The sequence below is a fragment of the Stegodyphus dumicola genome, chromosome 5 (genome assembly GCF_044657685.1).
Source record: "Stegodyphus dumicola isolate Sdum_Otavi_A_Nest chromosome 5, ASM4465768v1".
NCBI classification, from domain to species: Eukaryota; Metazoa; Arthropoda; class Arachnida; order Araneae; family Eresidae; genus Stegodyphus; species Stegodyphus dumicola.
The window spans coordinates 222135092-222157176 of NC_140772.1; the positions used below are offsets into that span (position 1 = coordinate 222135092).

Here is a 22085-nt window from a genome sequence, read left to right on the forward strand (position 1 = left end):
TTACCAAAGTGACTTGCTAAAAGTCCAAAGTATGCTTTAATATGATTCCATATTGGCTTTTTGCCAAGCCTTTGTGTTAAAACCGAGGAGTTATCCAGCGGCTTCCAGCAAAAGTCCAAAATGAAGGATTTAAATCAACCTTGAATAAGACTGTACACTCAAATTCCATCACACCACTTTTTAAAAAATAAGCACGATAACATCTTTTGTTTAACAAATAAGAAATACACTTTGTGAATAAATGAAATATAAGAAGCAAAATGTGTGAAAGAAAAACAAACATTTCATTACAGAAGACTGTAATGCTGTGATATTCTAAATATTGGAGTAGAGGACAAACTTATAGCAACACTATCTGCAGAAAAAACAGAAATCCCATATTATGTTACAGTTGAATTCTTCAACGTCATATATGATGCTCATATCGCAGTTAGCCATGGTGGAAGAATCCATGTGATTAAGGAACTGAATCGCAAGTACAAGAATGTAGCAGTAGAATCTATTGTCACGTATTTGAGACTATGTGAACTATGTCTGAAAAAACAAAAACTGTAATAAAGGGGATTGTAATCAAACCAGTTGGGCATAGTGAGATGAATTCTCAATTCCAAGTCAACCAAATAGATATGTAGTTCAGTCTTGATTATGATATGAAATTCATTTTAGTATAGTGAGGTCATCGAACAAAATTCTTCCTAGTTCGAAGTTTACTCAGTAAAAGAGCTGTGAAGTAACATATCATCTTCTGGATATTTTTAAAACTTTTTAAGCCCGAACATTCTACATTCCGACAATGGGATGTAATTTTCCAATAAAATCATAAGCAGTTTATGTGAAATATGGAGTGATATAAATATAGTTCATAATAAACCGAGACACAATCAATCGCAAGCTTCTGTTGACTGAACAAACTATGATGTTGAGAACATGGATGGAAACAAATAAGACAGAAAAGTGGTCAGAAGGATGAAAATTTATTCAAGCAATGAAAAACAAAGCATATCACAAAGGAATCAAATGTTCACCTTATGAAGTTATGTTTGGTTGTCATATGAAGCTGGGACTTGCTAACTCAGTTTTGCCACATAATTTGATTAGTAAATTGGCCACTGAAACAGTTGATTTGAATAGCAATATAGTAATAATATAATATAATAATAATGCATGTGAAAAAAGTATCAAACCAGATATTTAAAATGAAAGCAATGATACCCTTTATTTAGGCAGTGTTGTGCAGGGTCTGTGTTTGATTATCATATTAATATCAGTGATGCTAGTGTCATTAAAGAACCATCTATTGGTCCCAGTAGCTGTTCAAAGAAAAAGTACTTTGATAAACACGATAAGAGTTATTTAAAATTTGTATTTACTTTGTGTAGCAATGAGAGTGAGCCAGAACCTGAGTATTTTGTAAGTTATGAAATAGTATGTGAAACCCGTGAAACTGAAATGGTACGTAAGAGACGAAACTTGCAAGTGTAGAAGGTAAACCTATCAGATTTTTATGACACTGTGTTGAAAAACTGAATAAAGAAGTTGTTTAGAATCCATAACTAAAATGCCTTAAAAGTTTCATACATTGCACATCTTTCATTGCAAAGATCAGGACAGTTCATTCTATTGGCAGAACCTTAATACTTTCAATTAGCAAAACATGCATTTAAAAAGAATTTAATAAAAAATTACCTAAGGGTATTAATTTCATTGACTCAATGACAAGGTAAAAAGCTGGATCTAATCAGTAGAATAAAAGGTCTGTTTTATTTAATTCAAATAGTTGAGACAACGAAGTTTCAAATGACCACAGTTGACTTATTATGCCAGGTTAAGTTTAACAATGACATTCATGAAGATACTTTTTTTTTAAGACTCTTCTAATCCGTGCAACTAGAGAACAAGTTTTTAAGGTCCTAAATGAATGTGTACAAGAGTATGAAATTGATTGCCAATCCGTTTGGATGGGCTGTACACTGGGTAGCATATTGACATTATAGCTAGAGTTATTAAACCCTAATGTTACCCGAACCCATTGCTCCATTCACCAGGAAACCTTATGGCGAATAGTATGATATCTAAATTCAAAACCATGTTAGAAGCCAGCATTAAAATAATAAATTTATTAAGGTCTCTGAATGACAGAGTATTTTCTTTGGTTTGTGATGATATGGTAGAACACAAACAGTTTCTTTTTCGTTTTGAAGTTTGCTGCTATTTACAATGTAAGTTACTCACAAGGCTCTTTGAATTAAAACAGGAATTCCTGTTATTTGTAAAGAAAATTAATTAAGATTTTATATCATTTCATACTGATGATGCATAGCTTCAGATGTACTCTCGAAACTAAAGGAACTAAATCTCTGTCTATAAGGTCTATGTCAGAGGTGGGCAGACTTTTCCAGGATACGGGCAACTTACTCTTTTAAAACCGCGTTTAAAGCAAAATGCAAGATACAAAGGTAATAATAATAGCCACAAATATAATAATTTCGAATGATGCATTTCTTATCATCAAACAATTCAAAATGCATTAAAAAATAAATCATTTTCGTCTAAAGGTAGTTCTTATAGCTAGAAGAAAACTTAGTCTACATACTGTCCACCGATCTTGAATTATTGGTATCTAATTACTAATTGCTAATCTTCCACTGGATTTTAAGTGGTTGCCTGTGAGACAGGAACAATATGTTGTCTTAATTGAAGCCTTGGTAGTGCAGCAGGCAGTGCGTCAATCTCATAATCTCAATGTTGTCTTAATATATTCGTCGTTGAAAATGCAGATTTACACAGGTAGATAGAGCCAAAGAACGGTGTTAAATGAAATGCAACTTGTTTGTTATATTTCAGAAGTTATTCTTAGGTTCTGAACTATGTGCTTTTAAAAATGTGTCATTTTGAAGGAGAAAAACTTAGTTTTCCTCAAGAGATAAAGAGAGTATTTAATTTATAGTTTCAATTATTTTTCCATATTAACATTGCCAAATGGGTAACACATGAATGTAACAATTGGTTCTAGTCTAGTAAATTCTTGAAAAAGTTCTCAAATTTGGAGTGAAATTTTATTATTTTGTCATAATAGTTATCTTTGTTTAATGTACCTTCATTTCTTCTGTGTTCCATAAATATGTTTCTTTTAGTATATGTGTCTTAGGTAAGGGCGGTCACCCTAAAATGTCTTGGTGATCCACTGTTTGATTGCGATCAACTTAATGCTCACCCCTGGTCTATGTTATGATAAAATAAAGGAGCTTAAGAGGAAACTGGGTTTGTGGGTTATGTACATGTAATTCATATCAGAAAATTTTATATAAATATTTCACCATCTCCAACCTTATCATCGTTTTTAACAGAAAGTGATATTGTTATTGGAGAAAAATTATGCAGTGATTTATAACAGTTTCAGACTTATTTTTTAAGTGGTAAACATAAAAATTTTCATTCCTTTGAGTTCATAATCCTTTCCATTGTGAAACTGAAAATAATAAACTATCATTGAATAAAAGAGAATTTGAGAGTTAACTGAACTCTCAAATGACACCGGACTGAAAATAAAATTCCAAGTGGAAGATACGATAAATTTCTGTCACTCATTATCAGTGAAATATAACATAATGAATTCTATGAGGTACTTTATAAATTATATTCAGTTTGTTTCCACATACCTATGTAGGAAAGGTTTTTCTTCACTAACTCAAATGAAAAACAAAATACCTAAAATAACTTGATGTTTGTGCCGATCCTGCTTAGCAGCATACATCCAGTCATATAGCAAGAATTGACTGGCTCATCTCTTTCATTTATGTAAATATCAACATTTATTTAATTTTTAATTTATTAACCCTCTCGCTGTGTATCTCGCAATTTCCATGACAACATAGAAGTAGCAAAATTTGCGCGGGGATGCATATTTGTCGTTTATTTAACTGTGCAACCCTCTCTTTTCCTGTTCATGGTTTCATTTCTGCTTTTCTGTGATGTTTAATTATTTATTCAGATCCGGGTTAACAGATGGCATTAGTTTTCTATATTTTTGAGAAATATACAAACATATTTTGAACCATTTTGTGTGCTCTTTTCAAAGCTCAAAGATGACTGTAGTTCAACTCTCAATCAGGAGATTAACTGCTCGATATTTTGCTAGATATATATATTCCCCAATTCCATCAAGAAAGAAACTCGTAGACATTGTGTTGTTTGTTTCTAAAAAAAGAACTGAAGCTGGTAAAAAAATCCTCAAAGAAACGTGTATTTGGTGCAAAGATGGTGAGATAAGATGCCTCGAGCCTTGTTTCGAAATTTATCATATTACACTCTATTTCTAATAAATGTTTTATAACTATTTTGCGTATTTCATTAGTATATACGTTTACCATTACATTTGATAAAATAAATCATAATTTATCCAAGATTAATTTTCAAAATTTTTCTTTTATATGATTATTCTTCAGTTTAAACTTTCCGACAAACTTTTTTTATGAGTTTATTCTATACTGAAAAAAAAAAAAAAAAAAACTCTTTTACAAAAACTTTTTGTATATATTAACTCTAAAATATATGTAGATTTGAAATATGTAATTAAAAAATTATGCAACCTATTTTGATAAAAAAAATTATGCAGCGAGAGGGTTAAATAAGATTATCCAAATTCTAATAGCCTTGAATTATTAAAAATTAATGTTCCCTTTTAACTCAACTAATTAATACCAGTATAAAATAAAATTAATTTTAATTAATTATATTTTAAAATATAAGTATACTGATAACGTATGCTAAAAAATTGCTTTCGAAGTGAACAAGAATCAGTGGCTGACAGAATATTCTAATTCAGCGATTCTCAACTGGTGGTACGGATACCACTGGCAGTACACAAGAGAAAAGTAGTTGGTACACAAAGAAACAAAGTATTGTCAATAGACGCTCATAGACTTTAGCAAAGTAACCTGTTTTTATTTTCACAAATATTCTTTTAGCAATAGATATAATTAATATTTTTAAAAGGAGTATGGAATTAAAAATAAGTTCCTATAAAAAGGTAATAGTGTCTCATTAATTCTTTTAGAGGTAATTAATTTATTAACATGTCTGCACTTTATGTCACCACCGTTTCTGAGCTCATATTCATCTATTTTCAATTAGAATAATTTTTTACGTCAATTTGCTGTCTCTAACAGCAGCTGTTTTGTCTTCCTTATTTTTCTACACGATTGGAAAATATCATAGTTTGTTTTTGAAGAGCTGGTGATGTATTGTGTATTCAAATATTTGTGAAAAAATAATGTGATATACTATTCATGCTACTGTTCCGGGGCCTCCCACGCCAAGGCAACAGACTTAAAAGTTTCTCTTTTGCCACTGCTATGCCCTGAATGTGCGAGGTCACCACTTCTGGTTCCCAGAGATCTCAGTGGCAGGGGAAATTCATGCCTGGAGATCTGCCTCGTCATCAAAATGCTACCTCCCAGTACTACGCAAGGATGCCTGATGCCCATACTGAAGTCGAGTTAATGAAGTCAGGATTACCTACTTACACATGCAGGTTATAGAGAACTGCCAGGCTCGTATTTTTATACTCCCGTGACTGAGATTGCTTAGGTACGGATCTTAGCCAGTAACTTCATAGGTTTTCCTGTGTTGACCGACTGAGAAGTTAATCACTGTTTGAGAAAACAACAAATGATAAATTACTGCAGTATTACTTTATTATTGCTTAAATTAGTGCAATATCACTTTATTTTGTTGAAATGTAATCAAATTCAAGTATTTCCATATATGCTATGGCCTTTTTCTTTAAGACAGAAATATTAAATTCTCTGTGATATTTGTAGGAACATTTTAATTTTATTGCCCTTGATGATACCTGGGGTCCACTGGTCATGTCGCTCAAAGTAGATGTTGTCTCTAGTCAAGAACAATTGAGAGTCCTTATCAGGTAAAATTCGTTTTTGTTATGCTTCTAACACTGTTACATAGAAATGCTTATGCTACATGTAGGAAAGCTTTTATTAATTCTTAATACAGTCAAAAGTCGTTAATTCGGACACCCATAATCCGGACCTCAAAGCTAAAATCTTTCTGCGCATGCGCCACGGTGACGCATGCGCGTAGGCGTTTACGCGTACGTGCAAGACCTTTACGACTGTGCATATGCGTCTGCGCAAGCGCAGAATACGTTTTTGCGTGTGCGTTTAATGTATAACAAACGGTATAAGCTAAAATTATCTAATTATCTATTTCAGTTAATGTTGATGATTGCATTGTTCCTTAATCTTCGAATTGGATCCGTCTTATTATTTTTTGCAGACTGTAAGAGCAATTTTATAAAAGTAAGCTTGAACTTTCGATTATGTCAAATAGAATTTCTGATGCTGGAGCTCCCAAAGGATCTACAAAACGAAAGTATGTTTCGATGTCCATCAAACAAGAAGTGGAATTGCTACAAAAAAGGGATAAAGGCATATCCTTTGTTTATCTAACTGTTCTGTTCCAGAATCTGTTTATCAATTTCATGCTGCTCTGCGGGGGGGGGGGACGTCGCAGCGCTTAATGAACTGGAAGTTGATCTGTCAGCACTACCGTTATCTTCAGGGCAGATGTTTTTATTTTATTCGGCTTATAATATGTAGTATTTCATCTCGATGTACTCCGTCTTTGATATGATTTAAATCAAATTCCTTGTCGTTATAAATATCATGAATACAAATCAAATAGTTTTCTGGTTGCAATTTTCTAATTTCGGCTATGCGTAATGTATGCTTTATGCATGCCCGCTTTGAAAGAAATATTTAATAAAGTAAACAAATAAATATTAAGCTTCTTTTTTTGTAAATTTTGGACTGATAATTATCCAGCTCCATTCCAGTTTAGAATTGAGAATGCCTCTTTGGTAATAGTATTTCAATAACTTATGCCTTTCTTCTTAGCTACCAAATTTTTAGAGGGCTTCAGGTGACCATGCAGTCCATGGAAGAATTGACATTTATGGTCACATAAGAAATGTTGGACAATGCATATAACATGGGAAATAGCATTTTCCTGTTGGAATGTGGTTCCAAGATGGTGTTGTAGCAGTGTTAAGACTTCTGGTTCAATAGCTGACAGATATAGCACAGGCTATTCATAGTTCAGTTTGTAGACAAGGGGAGGGTGAATGAAATGATAGCACTCCCATGCTTTAACCCTGATGGTAGAACCTGTACGATGCACATCAGTTCCACCTCTCAGATGGCATTTTGTGTGGTGTTGAGAAACAGTCTGGCCTCTGTGAATTCCCAGATTTTATTTAAACTCGTTAGATATGATGATTTGTTCCCATTCACAATTCCAGTATCTTCATTCTGATTGCCCTTCCGATCCTGATGACTAAGCAGTCGTTTAAGTGTTAATTCTGCTGATTAGCTGTATGAGATAAATGAAAGTCATAAAATTGGATTCCAAGTTACAAATTCTAGTGTAGGAATCTGTGACTAACAATTTTAGTAGACTTGATGTTTGTTTGCTCTCCATTGCATATTGAGGCATGCTGATATACTCTCATTGCAATAACTGGTGATTTTATCAGAACAGTGATTAAATTTTGTATTTTAGTCATTCTATGTCCTTCAACTTGTATTTCAACACTGAATTTTTAATCATTTGTATCACTGATAATAACTGACCTATGTGCAAAATTTCAGATCTCCCTTATTACTTTTCTTAATGTTGCATTTTCTCTGAACTGCTGTGGATAATGAAAAATATTTACATTTTACTCTGGATTTGAACTTGTATGTTTCAGGTATAGGAATAGTTTCCACTGAGCATCATAGCAACTGGGCTGTAAATTTATCAAAAGAAAATCTAAAAATGCCAAAATGCAACAGTCATATTTAAAATATTTTGTGCTTGTATTTCAACTACTTATACTCAGTGGAGATGGATTTCTTTTTGTTGTCATCATTTATCAAGATTGCGTACAGTTGTTCTGTTCGAAAGATAACTGAATTTACCATCAGGGTTAAAGCATTGTTTTGCTCTCTTGTCTTATATGTGAAGTGTCTTATATGTCTTGTCTTATATGCTTCTTATTTTGTATTCTTGTCATATTTTTTTTAATTTTCACCTTGACATTTTATCTGTAAAACTCAAAAATGAATAGTTGCATTTCCTTTTAATTTCAGAACCAAAGATGGACTTTTGCATGATGTATTTCACATTGGTCACACTCCTACAAATTTCTTAAGTCCAGTACAAATATCAAAGGTAAAAATGTAATTCAGATTTTATGTTGACTTAAAGCTGAAGAATGATATGAATTTTTTAAGATTTGTATGAGTTTATAAGAAATATTCTTCATTTTTTTCATAGATTATGTGTGAAGATATTACAACAGAAAAATTCACCCCTGTCATATTTCCTCGAGTAAGTTTTTTATTGTTTAAATGTTTTAAAATTTTTTATTGTTTGAATTTTATTATATTTTTCAATATATGCTTTATTAAATATTACAAAAGTCAAACATACTTATTTTAAACATGCAGGTATTCTTAAGCAAATGTATTATACATCCTTCTGTAAAAGATGCATTTGAAATAGTAATAAAATTAAAAGTTTTTTGCTTCCTTTTTTTTTATTATCAGTAACTGATAGTTTTATACATAGGATATTTTTTAAATAAGCACAGTTTGATATTACTTTTTAAAGTACTCATATTCATAATTTTGCATTTGTACAGTATTTTTAGCATCCTTTGCTCCCAAACAGATGTCATTTTGTATACTGCAAGTTGGCGATTTCATGACATATACTTTACACCTGTTAAATAAAGTCAGCTGTTTGTTTCTTTAATACATGTAATACCAGCACCAGCAACAACTCATTAGATCTTAAAATATTTGATCTAAAAATCCCTGAATGATGGCAATATTCATTAGTGAAGAAAGTTGTTTAAGGATGTTTTAGATGAATATATATGAAGCACCTTTGCTTGGACTGTTTGTTTATAAAAGCCAATGACCCTGTGCATTATTCGACACCTTGATTTAAGAAAACAGATGCTTGTCCGTTTCTATGCAGTCAGTGAATTTCCCTTGAGTTTTAGTGCCAGCTCTTTTAAAATTTATATCTTAAAACTTGGTGTACAGAATGTTCTGCTGAGTGAGATTCAAGAATGCTTACCGAGGAACACAAAGAGATTAGCCAGCACGTTGATATTTTCAATCTAGTACTGTGAGAAAGCTTATTGATTGTTGAGGTACATTGTTATAGGGAACAAGACATGGGGGCTCATGTGCTCCCTAAATCTAAACAGAAATTAGTAAAATGATGAGGCAAATTGTTTGCAATGAGAATGAAATTCAATTAGACAACCTCAGCTCTCAAAGTTATGCATACTGTATTCTATGAGAGATGTTTTGTTTTGCCAGTAGAACTTCATGCTGCGAGGAGCAACAAAAAGACTGCAGCACATTGCCATACTTTCAGGAAACTTTGTCTCAAGTCCAGAAAAAATGCTGCTGCTTACCATCTCTAGAGTTACATTGTTTCACAACAAGCTAAGATCCTGTAATGCTGCTTAGCTGTTGTTAGTTCTTTTGGCTAATAGCAGTTGGATCATCTCCCATTATAACCCAGACCTATTGTTGATAGACTACATTTTTGCACGTCTTAAAAGATTCTTCTCTAGCAAGCATTTCCAAACTCATAAAGAAGTGAAAACAATAATTCATAAGTAGTTATCCTCTCAGGTGGCAAATTTTTATGACATGAGTCTGGAAAACTGATCTTGCATTGGAACAAATATTTCAACAACAGAAAATATGTGCAAAAGTTGCTGAAGATATGTAGAGTCAGAGAAAAATAAAATATCTCAAATGTTGAGTAGCTCTTTTTTTATTGGAAATGTATTTGGTACTGATTAGTATGCATTCTGTTCCCTTTTGTGATCATTGAACTGTAAACCATCAAAACAACTTTGTCATTCCTGCAGATGATACTAATACTCAAACAGTCGAATTTTGTTAGGAGATTTTGAAACTAAGGATTCTACACAACATGCAGAGTACGACACCGCAAATGCTTCCATATTATCTCACAGAAGCAGAGATCCATTAATAAAGGTGATGACTATTTTTTGAACATGTTGTGTGACATTAAAAATATGTATGTCTGAACGACTCATAAAAATGACCTTTTATAGGGCCATTTCTGCTTTTGTTTTATAACATTGGAAGCAGTTTTAATTTAATGGAATTAAAAATTTATTAGGCGATTAAATCAATCAGTTAATGATAATTTTCATTTATGCATTCTCAATTATTTGTATTTATTTTCATATTTAAAAATAATGTTTTAGTGGCATTAATCTAAGACATAGAAAATTAAACAAAAAGTGGTAGATTTGTATTTACATTAATATCAAGTATTGTTATATATATATATGTATAAAAAGATGTAATTCAACTTTCTGATAAGAAACTTTTGTTAATTTGATTTTTTTTTCCTCTCTCTTCAAGGCTTCTGAAATGCTTATGGCATATGATGAACATGTCCTAGTCAATACTTTTAAATTTGGTATAATTTATCAAAAGTTTGGTCAAGTAAGTAAAAATTATATTTCTTAATTCAATTTTAAAACTTCAGCATTGTTATTTCTATGCATAATATTTCTGTAGATATGTTACAGTAATAAAATAAATTTTTGTAATTAAAAAAGCACTTTCATATTTGGTAAAATAAAGAAACAAACTAATTTAAAGCAAGCAGTTTGATTTTTGACATATTTCTACCTTAAAATTAGTTTGTGCTAATGTACAACAGTAACATATCCACAGCAGATGTAATTACTATTGAAATTCTGGTAATGCAATGGGTAGGAGCAGGTGATACATTATATCTTTGATAAATATCTGGGGAAAAATTCACAAAAGGTCAAATCTGCGAACCTTGAAGACCAAGATTTCACTGCACAGTATCTTATCCAGTGTTAAGGAATGGTTACATTTAGATAGTTACATTTTAAATCATCTGTTTAAATTTAGTAAGATGAGATATATGTATTATAAAATTAAAAATATGAAATGGTCGTTTATTTAATAATGAAGGGTATATGACCTTAAAATCAAAATTTAAAAAGGGGCTGAACCTCAGTTTTTATTTGTTTGCTTTATTAAACATGGCTTTCAACGTAAGTTGTTCCATTTTCTGTACTAATTTTATACTCTTTAATTTTATAGACATAATTTCTTATTCGAAGTTTCATTCCTCATGTCCTATAATTGCTGTGTCAAGAATACCCACTAAATTATGAATGAAATATTTTTCATTCCCAACAACTTCTCTGTCACTTTCTTTACTATCAATAGTAATATTTTTTGAATTTGATCAAACCATACTACAGATTTTGTTGTCTCTGTTTGTTAACTGGTGATTGGGGCCTTCTCGATGTAATAGAAAACTTCTGTCTTCATTTATTACCACTTAATCCACACTTTTTTCACAAATTTCATTAATTGGAAAATTTTTATTGTTATTTGTGATATCCGAAAACTTTCAGATTTATGACTATTAGAATATTAAGCACATGCTGTACACTTTTGGCATATCATGAGAATTGCAACTAGAGATGTGTTTTTCCACTAAATTTTGTCTAGTTTCTGTTGTGCTCTGACTTAAACTCAAATTATATTAATTTAATTATTTATTATCCTTACATCTATTTCCTACATATGCTATGACCTGAATAAATAAATTTCCACATATACAACAAATCAGCTATTCTTAATTCAAACAGCACTAAGTATAATCTTTTGGCATACAAATGTCATTTACAAAAGCCATTTTATTGCAAATGGAAGGAAATTTCTGTTAAATTTCTCCTTGTCAATTTCGCAGTGCAGTTGTCTGAATCATTACCAAATGTGATGTTAATATCAAAGGTTGCCATGCTGTTTGGTATTTATTGAGTTAATAATATTTTTAAAAGAAATTGTTTTAGAAATCGCTGCATGATTCATTTCTCAAGGTGTCATTAATTTTAAGTTGTTCTTCAATAGGTGTAAAATCAACAATGAACTTTGACAGAGGTTTTCAGTTTGAGATGTGTACAAAGCAAAAAGTTAGCTACAGAGCCAAATTATTGATCATACAGATTTAGGATAATTAAAAGGCTATGTTTCTTCAACATTGAAGTAATTTTTTTTAATAATGAGAGGAAATAAGGAGTCTCTGGACTTTCTTTATTATGAAAAAATCTTTACTGCTTATGCATAAAGCATTTTGCAAGCGAGACTGTACTCTCAGAATCTAATTGTATGTCCCTTTCTTTGGGGGGGGGGAGGGGAATTAATGCTAGTTGTCCAGATTTTGGACTTTGTACTGTATTAGCTATTAAATTTAATGATATATTTTGATACATTACTAAATTAAATTAAATTAAGTATTTTCTGCTTTCATTTTTTACAGACAACTGAGGAAGAGTTATTTGGGAATAGGAAACACAGTCCTGCAATGGAAGAATTTCTTGATGTTTTAGGAAATAGAATAAAGTTAAAAGATTTTAAAGGGTATCTATATAAGATCATATATATTTAAGTATTTATTTATTTATTTTTGATAAAATTCATATTATTTTATAATTTATTTGCTATCAATCATAAATAAATGCTGACTATTTAATAATGCTTTCAATCCTGTTATTATTATATCATTAATGTTATAAGAAGTAAGCCTGAAGTATTAAATGCTAGATATTGATTGATGTTTAAATTCTTCTTTTCAATTCTAGATTGGAAGATTTTATGCACTTTAGTGTTGATGTAATTAATTTTAATGTCATTGCAAAAAATATATTTATTAATAAAGGAAAGAAATTAGTAATTCTATAAGAAGAACAAATCTCTGTGCATTAGAAAAAAATGGGAGAATTATAATCATGAATAATAGAAAGAATATGGAAATGTTTGATTGTAGTCAGATTTTATACCAGTTGCTTTATTTCTACAATTGTACTTTTGTGATATCTGCATCAAACTGCTGCCCATGCCTACCTACTAAGGTTGTATGAACTATAGTCTGCTACTGAATAAATGGAAAGGTATAGCAAGGCATTAAATAAGCAGTGGTAATGTTTGCAGAGTCTATTACAGTGTTTTAACTAAACATTTTCCTAACATAAACAATTGCATTTTTGTGTCTTTTGTGAATACAGGAGTATTCATATTTCTATGAAGCATTTTACGAATTCGTAACAAATAAACTGCACAAGTGTCGCCAAATTTTATTACTTTTAAATAGTTGTAAACTAACTAAGCTTTTTCTGCATATTTCACAAATGCTAAATTATATCAACGTTTCCTGGTATGCCTGGTATCTGTGCATTACCGGGTCAATAAACAGTGCATTCATTTTAAAACAGGTATGAAACAAAATCACTATTTGAGTCTTATTTTTCTAGTACTTGAAGTTATTGTTCAGTTCTGTCCATTGTTACAGTCGTTTTTGATATTCTCTACACCTGCCCGAAGACATTGGACAGAGCTGAACAATAAAGTCAAATAATATAAATACAAGACCTACATTATGTTCCACACCTGTATTGAAATGAATGTGCTGTGCTTATACATACTGAGAAGCTAACTATGCCACAGTTTAATGAAATTAGTGAAGTCACTCTATAAGATATTTTCTCCTTCCTTTCAGCATGCCTTCATGGTGTAACAGTTAGCACACTTGTCATGTATTCAAGAGGTCCAGGTTCGAGTCCCAGTGAGGGCATTACATGTTTTTCATGTATTCCTGCTTCTAAATAACCCAATGACTCTTACAGTGACACCCAAACTAAAAGATGGTGGTTAATGATTCTGCACCATCAGGATATGGCAATTGGGTCCCCTAATTCCTAGTTGGCATGCATTCATGGTGTAATGACTAGCACACTCGGCACATATTTGAGAGGTCCAGGTTCGAGTCCTGGTGAGGGCATTGCTCATTTTTCTGCTTAAATTTGTTACAGAAATAGAGGTCAGTTAAAAGAGTAACAAAAGGAAAATTTTTTGCTGAAGGGAATAAAACATACATGATAAGGAGATGATGTAGGGCTACTTAATCTTCAGTGTGATTTTTCTATCCAGGAATTTCTCAAGCATACTGTCTTTCTGATTCCACTCCTGTGTGATCTCCAAGATCTTTACAACTACATCATCTATACAGAGCTGCTCATGTTATATTAGCAAAATGGGTGGGTGACAAAGAAGATTATCTTACAGGTGTTTGCTGGATTAGAAAAGATGGAACACATTGAGCATTTGTGAAATATGCTCCAATTTGTTTGTTTGTTTAAAAAAAGTGTAAAAGAAACATGGTGAGTTTGGCCTTTATTTCAATATAATAAAATTTAATCTCAGCTTCATAGTTTATTTGTATCAGTTCTTAAAATGCTTCATTTAATTATGGATAGATAATCCTAAGTATGTTTTAGAAAATACTTCATATGAGTATAAACTTAAATATTTTCCTTTGAAATACAATACAGAATTGTCTGCTGAAGTAATTTGTGTGATTTGTTTTTTGATATTGTTACGGATTTCATATTTAAATAGCTAATGTTAGTTGAATTATAAATTAAATTGTTTTATTCCCCGCGCAACGCAGCGCGTGATGAATATTAAAGAAAAGCTAAGCTGGAAAATAAAAAATACAAGAGCACGTGCATTTAACATTTAATAAATAAATATCTCTTTTTGTTTTCGAAAAAGTTCCGGAAAGTTCTCGCGCACGATTTAAAAATCTTATAAAAAGGAGGAAAACCTCTCAGTTCGTTGTAGTTACTTAGTTTGTTGTTGTTTTAAGAGTTTGTTTAGAAAACTGCTCTGTTGATTGTAGCGAGTTCGCGTATTAGCTTCCTTTAGCTTTGAATTAAATTCTGTTGAACGCTTGAGTAGTTAAAAGATAACTACTGTGAGATATTGTAATATTGCTCGAATATCTGAGGAGATTTAAGCATTTTGGTTTAATTTTTTTTAATAATAAATTTTCTTCATTTTTCATCGGATTTGTGCATTCATTTCATAATGAACCCGTACGTTCGCAACAATATTTTAGTTTAGCAGGCTACATAAATATATTTACCAATTAAGAAAGGGTTAAGATTAAGAGCTGTAAAACTGCGTGTGTTAAACAAAATAGCTCATTCTCAGATTTAACACCTAAAAAACTGATAAATTCTGTAAAACTTATGGAAACTAATGTGGAACCTGAAAGCTTCAAAAAGTGTAATATTTCAAACTATTAGAAAAAAGTATTATTTTATTCATCATACATATAAAATAATGCTACAAAATGTTACTGAGAAAATCCAAAACTTTATTAAGAAAAACAGATTACATAACTACTTAAATTATTTCCTTTCTGTGTTAACGATCCAATATGCTTTTGTGCTATCAAAGATAAATAAAAGACCTGCACTATTAATTGGCAACAATATCTTGCTATATTTCTGATTTTTACGTGTAGCAAAGAGCATTTAATCATATCTGAAAACAATAATACCTCTCTCAGGTGTTTGAAATTTTCCGCAGACTCAAAATTTTGTAGGCTTGTATAATTTTTAACGATAAAAGACTATTTGATAGCTTGATATTGTTCTCCATTCTCTATGTTAAATGTATCTTTCTTTCTTTCTTTCTTTTTTTTTTTTTTTTTTTTTTTTTAAGTTTTCGTGGTGGTCTTGATGCACACTATGGACAAACAGGAGAAGATTCTGTTTACACACAGTTTAAAAACTGTGAAATAATGTTTCATGTTTCTACATTATTACCTTTTACAGAAGGAGATTCACAACAGGTATGGATGGAAAATTTAATATGCTTGTTATGATCTAGTTTGTAGCATGTTACTAAAGTTGTTAATTGAAAAATACTGTAATCTTTTTTTTTTTTTTTTTTTTTTTTTTTTGAAATAATAATCATCAAGATATTATGAAATACAATGCTTTTTCAAGCGAAAATTACATTCTTTTATTTAACATTACTCATTGAAAGAATTTTACACTGAACCACATGTTAAAGTATGAAAAATATTCTACTCAATAACTATTTGAATAACTATTGTATAAATGAGAATTTGCTTTTTTGTTTCAGCTTCAAAGGAAACGTCATATAGGAAATGATATTGTAGCTATAGTCTTTCAAGATTCCAATACGCCTTTTCTTCCTTCCATGATTGCTTCTCACTTTTTACATTCATACATTGTTGTTCAAGCTGTTGATCCTCTAACGCCAAATGTTAGGTATGTTCTTTTTATATTAGGTGGGACCTCAAAAACTAATTTTGTAATTAAATGTAGAACAATAATAGATGATATTTTAATGCATTCTAAACGATATGTGCATATTTATGGTAATGTTTGTAATTTTAATACAAGTTTAATAAAATGAAAAACAACAGTTTTGTTTAATGTATTTAGTATCTGTATCACATGTATCTTAATCAGCAGTTTAATTGAAAGTTAAAGTTTTTAAAATGTGCTTTGAAATTGAATGTTTAAGAAAGGTTTTATATACAACATGTATAGGTAAGCAATGAAATTTTTATATAACCCATAAATTTGCACTTGCTATTCCATTTGATTATATTAATGAGAAATCAGAATATCTACCTAAAATAATTTATCTTGCATAAACTATTATATTTAATTACTGCAAAGGGAAACAAATTTAAATTTGTGAAACTAATTATTGTACAACACAATTTTATACAAACTGTTTAATTAGCAAATTATACAAAATAAGGTAATAATTACAGAACTTCATATATGACTGTGAAAAAATTCCACCTTGAAAGGTTCCACCTTGAAATTTTAAAATAATCAAAAAACTACTTTTTTGTTTAAATCTCCCCTTCTGCCCTTTTTCTGCATTGCTGAAATTTTTCATGACTTAAATTTAATATGCATTGTTTTATTTCAGATATAAAGTATCTGTTACTGCTCGAGAAGGTGTTCCTGTTTTTGGTCCAAGCCTGCCTAATCCTGCTGTCTTTGCAAAAAATGAGGAATTTAGAGAATTTCTTCTTACGAAGCTTATCAATGCCGAAATAGCTTGTTATAAAGCTGAAAAATTTTCAAAACTTGAAGTAAAATAATATTTGTTTTATTGTTATTCAATTATTTATTTTTTAAATATTGTTGATAGTTATTATTATTAATATTAATAAAATGTAAAGAAAACTGTATTAACGTATCTTAAGTAGGAAATGACTAAAATTGTTTTGTGCAGATTTTTAATAAAACGCGAGAGGCAACAAAACTCATTTCTTGTGAATTATCAGTGTTTTTTGGGGGGATAAAAAATGGACCATGATAGAATATTTTGTGATGATGAAGAATTGTTTGAAGCTAGTTTGTCAAATTATTCCTGCAAGAGCAATTTTACCGATGATGGTTCTAGTGATGATAAAATTATGCGACATACTAGGAGATTTTTCCAACCAAGAATTTCAAGCAGTTCTAACTCAGGCCCGAATTCAAATTAATCAGATTGGGAAAAGGAATGGTCATCAGTAGACAATCCATCAGTCTTGGAAGAGTTTTTAGGCCGCACAGGAATAATTACAGAAAATGTTCCAGATAGTGTAACATATAAACATATATAGTGTTATCTGGATGGCTGTATTATAACAGTTTTTAAGTAATCATACAGTATAAAATTTCATGTTATTTTTTAAATGTATTGTAAATACAAATTACGATAGCTTGGAAGCTTTGAAATTTGTATACCTTTACATCCAAAATATCAGATTAAAAGCAGGCTACAAATTCATTCCTCCTGTTCAGAATTTAAATAAGTTGAAATGCTTCTCTTGTAAATTCTAGACTTATTAATCCTCACTCATTTTTAATGCATATATTAAGGTAAATAGACTTTTAATTTAGCTGAAATGAGAAAAATCATGTGGGATTAAAGCTTTAAACAGTAAAATATCAGGTTTTTTTTTTTAATTTTATATTCACATTTTTGCTATTTAGATAAATTAAGGAAATAAAATAAAATTTTTATTTATTTATTTATTTTCCTTTTAACTCATGATTTACACATAAAATTATATCCAGAGAAAGGGAACTGAAAATTTTTATTGACATTAAATAAGAATTAAAGCTAAAAAACGCTGCATTTATAATTTCTCATGTTGTAATATATTATAAATTTAATGCTGAATGCAATGCAACATATTATATCATGTGGTTGCTGTGCTCACACTTCCACAGCATGTTGCTGTGCATGTTGAATTTTTTCTTAGGTTTAACTTTTTTCCAGGCATTCATTATTAAAATTGTAATGTAATAGTATCCTATTCTTTTTTCTCCATATGTTAATCAGTCCTAAAAAGATGTAATTATTTACATTTGAAAACAAATTAGCATAAATTGCATTAAAATCTTTAGGTATGAAAAGTTAGATGAGCATATATGTCAGTAATGTTTTCTAAATTTAGTAATTGTTCTCTCCATTAACTTCAGAACTCTTTTCCTAGAAACGCACACGAATATCCTTGCTACAGTCATTATATGACGAAGTTAGGTTAAAAACACAAGACTTCTGTGGTATTATTGGTGACAGTGGTAAAACAGAAATCAATGGAAACAGCAATCGTTTTTTGGACTCTGTAAGGAAAGCAATTACTAGTCGTGTGAGAAGTCACTCAGTTGAAACTAACTTGGCTAATTCTGTGATGAATAAACGCTCATCCTCAAGTACAAGTAATAGCAGTTTATCATCCATAGTTGCAGGAGAAGTCTCTCAAAATGTAAGTTAATACCTGTAGTACTTTTTCATATATTGAAACCATGTGTTTTCTTATCAATAAATTGCATGTTGTAAGAAATACTCAAACTTTAAGAATGTTATTGCCTTTTCAAATTATATATAGTCTGCTCATCATAATTAATGATTCTATTATTGTTTTTCATGAATGTTTAAACAAAATTTTCACTCATCAAAAGTAATATTGATAATAGAATCATTAATTATAATAGGCAGGCTAAATGTAATTTGAATAAACAATGAAATTCTTAAAACTTCTATTTTGCTACTAAACAAGGTCACTATCTTTTTTTAGAGTAAATTTTGTTTGGGGATTTCCACATCCCTGGTGTTAAAGTAGGTAAATATGGATATAAAGATTCAAACATAGTACAGTCTTAGGGCTTTTAGAAAATTTTGTTTTAGTCTGCTCATTAAGATTACAGAGCAATTAACCTAACAGCTAAGGGGTGAATCTTGGATTGATCTGGATTCTGTATAAAACTCTTCATCAATAAATGGATGATGATTGGCATATTATGTTTCTTTTCTTTAAAAAGTAATGCATTTTAGGAAAATGATTTCCTCCCTGAACAAGAAGGATTATCTTAGTTGTTCTTAAAAACTGATTGAGTTTTATATAAGATCTGTGCCACTTTTAAGCTTTTTCCATGTCTTTTGTTGTATTTTCTCCTGATGCACTACTTTCATGCATAATCTAGTACAGTGATGGCAAACCTATGGCATGCATGCCACAGTCGGCATGCAGAGCCTCATCAGCTGGCACGCGACTAAAATATTACTTCCTTAATCAAAAATCACTATAAAATGATACTACGTAATAAGTGTTTTAGTCTGTTCTTGAGCGTTTCACTTACCTACTTAACGCATAATGCCACTGGCATAGGGCCAAAGCCTAGATATAAGATTTTCATATATCTCCGTAGAAATGATGAACTATCATAGAGTATGTCTATTCTAAGAGTAACATAATCATAGTAGATAATCTGACGAAATGTAAAGGCAGCAAGCCTCTACTCATGTATATATGTAAATATCTCTAAACTAACTAACCCTTTTTGCTAATTTTATACTAACATTCCCAAAAAATTGTAAGTTGGAGCACCCAACAAAAGTAATAACTAATGTTAAATCTGTTTATCAATAATAAGGTTGAAAAGATAAACAACCAAAAAAAGGTTGCTGTTGCAGCGATCAGAATAACATGACTGACCTGTAGTGCCCATTGAGAGGTGAAGCAGGCGGAACAATAATAAATAAATAATACATATTTATTGATCCAATTTATGACATCTCAATTGTTTGGGCCAATCATATTACTTGTTACATTGCAAAGAATACGTCAGAGTTGAAGCAGCTATTGTTTGCTGAAACAAATTCAAATTTATTGCAGACTGCCGGTGAGTTTTAATACTTTCGTTGTTAAATTGATTCCAGTTTTCAAATGTAAGCATTTTGAGGTAACTTATGAATAATTCTAATTTAATATCTTAAATGGAATGGCACATGGCCATTCCATTTTGGGCACGCGGCCCCAAAAAGGTTTGCCACCACTTATCTAGTATGTCTTAGTGTGCATACTCTGATGTGCATGGAATTTATGAATTGTGTATGCTAGAGCTCCAAAAAAGCTTTCAAGAGATAACTGTAAATCAGCAAAGAATGGAAACTTGATGCACTCAATGAATTATAATTTTTGTATTGTTTATTATATTAACAATAAATTGTTATTATATTAACAATTAATTTTATATGGTTCTGAAAAATAAAGGATCAGTCACTTTTTTCAAGCTATATGTATGCTGCAGTCATCTTTAAAAAAAAAAATTGCACTTGTCTGTGTAATACTAGAAAATTTGACTTGAGAAATTATTTTATTCAGTGAAAGAAAAAAAAATTACTGTCTGTATCATTTGTTTTCAAATGTGTCAATATTCATAAGTAAAGCATAAATTGTTTTTCTAATAATTTTTTATTATATTAAAGGATGTGTGGCATTGATAAAATCCAGCAAATCCTGAGGCAATTTTTTCCTTGCCTCTATAAGAGCAGTCTTTGGCTTGTGAATTAACAGAGGAGGCTGTGGCTAAACTTTATTATATTTCCATGGACATCCTTTAAGTTCAAGCTGAGTGACTATATTCTCCATTTCATATTTTTGATTCCAAAAATCTCTCTTCCACAAGATGAGTTCTGTGACATTGAGCTTAAAATCCATTGAATGGAACATACCACTGAAGGCTTTATTTTGCAAAGACAAAGGTCTAAAGATCTCTTACTCTTTTACCCTCTACCCAACAGGTTGCCATTCCAGGCAACGTACAGCTCCATTCATCTGCTTATATCTGCCCGAATTGTCAGTGCTTTTGCCTCAGTTTTGTGACATTTTGTACACAAAATTGAGATATTAGTTGCCTTTCTTTCCAGGTGAAAGCATAACTATCATCAGGCTTCAAGCAGAACTTTTGTTTATCTAAATAGAACTTGACACATCTATCAACTCACCTCAACTATGATATTCATCAGCCCAGTTCTTTTGTTTTATGGAATTACATTTAAGACAAGTATCTGTTATTACTATTAAGATAACACAAAGTACGGGACTGCGTATAAACCATACCAGTGATTGGAATTTTCTATAATTCGGACAAATCTTGCAGCACTCAAAAGCGTCTTTTGAAATTAAATGGCATTTTTTGTTCTGTTTTGCTAGGTTATTATAGCCAGAAAACAATTCTTATCCTCTGTTATTGCATATTGATAACCTTAACTTAATCTTCTGTGAACATCATCAGTAGCTTGGAATCAATTCTAACAACATCACACCAGTAACAACATCCACCTAGACCTATGCTGTCTAGCAGCCCATAACATGGTTTTTACAGTTTCCCATGCCAGAGGTGATCCTGCAAGGCCAAAACCCCCAAGGACCACCCTAGTTCTGGTAACAAGAAATTTTGCTTCAGAATGTACCAAAAAATTTCTGTACTTGCCTTTTTGATTATCTTGTTTCCAAGTGATCAGTTGCTCATCATGCCTCTGACTCTTATAAATCATGACTTTGATACGTTGTTTGAATGCTTTCTCCTAAAAGAATGCTGTTAAACCTAATATTTTGCAACACAAATAGCACAATATGGGGCTCCCAATTCACTGTCATTTTCTTAACATTTGACAAATATATATTTTGATGTCACTGTTGCTGTTTTTTATAAGAAATCCCCTTTGTATGGTGTTTTTGAAGAACTAGCTTCATATTCAGTAGATTTTAATTAGATTTACACACCAGGTGAG

The 22085-nt window shown here is 30.9% G+C and overlaps 1 protein-coding gene across 7 annotated transcripts in view; it reads left to right on the top strand.

Moving 5' to 3' along the window:
* Nucleotides 1-22085, top strand: part of RapGAP1 (Rap GTPase activating protein 1) — a 191822-nt gene that overhangs the window by 156385 nt on the left and 13352 nt on the right. For all 7 annotated transcript variants that reach the window (XM_035352856.2, XM_035352855.2, XM_035352861.2 and 4 more), the window contains 9 exons: nucleotides 5823-5926; nucleotides 8154-8235; nucleotides 8341-8394; nucleotides 10488-10571; nucleotides 12436-12536; nucleotides 15684-15813; nucleotides 16110-16258; nucleotides 16938-17103; nucleotides 18502-18774. In XM_035352856.2, the coding sequence (XP_035208747.1) occupies nucleotides 5823-5926; nucleotides 8154-8235; nucleotides 8341-8394; nucleotides 10488-10571; nucleotides 12436-12536; nucleotides 15684-15813; nucleotides 16110-16258; nucleotides 16938-17103; nucleotides 18502-18774 (1143 nt within the window). The remainder of the gene's footprint in view (nucleotides 1-5822; nucleotides 5927-8153; nucleotides 8236-8340; nucleotides 8395-10487; nucleotides 10572-12435; nucleotides 12537-15683; nucleotides 15814-16109; nucleotides 16259-16937; nucleotides 17104-18501; nucleotides 18775-22085) is intronic.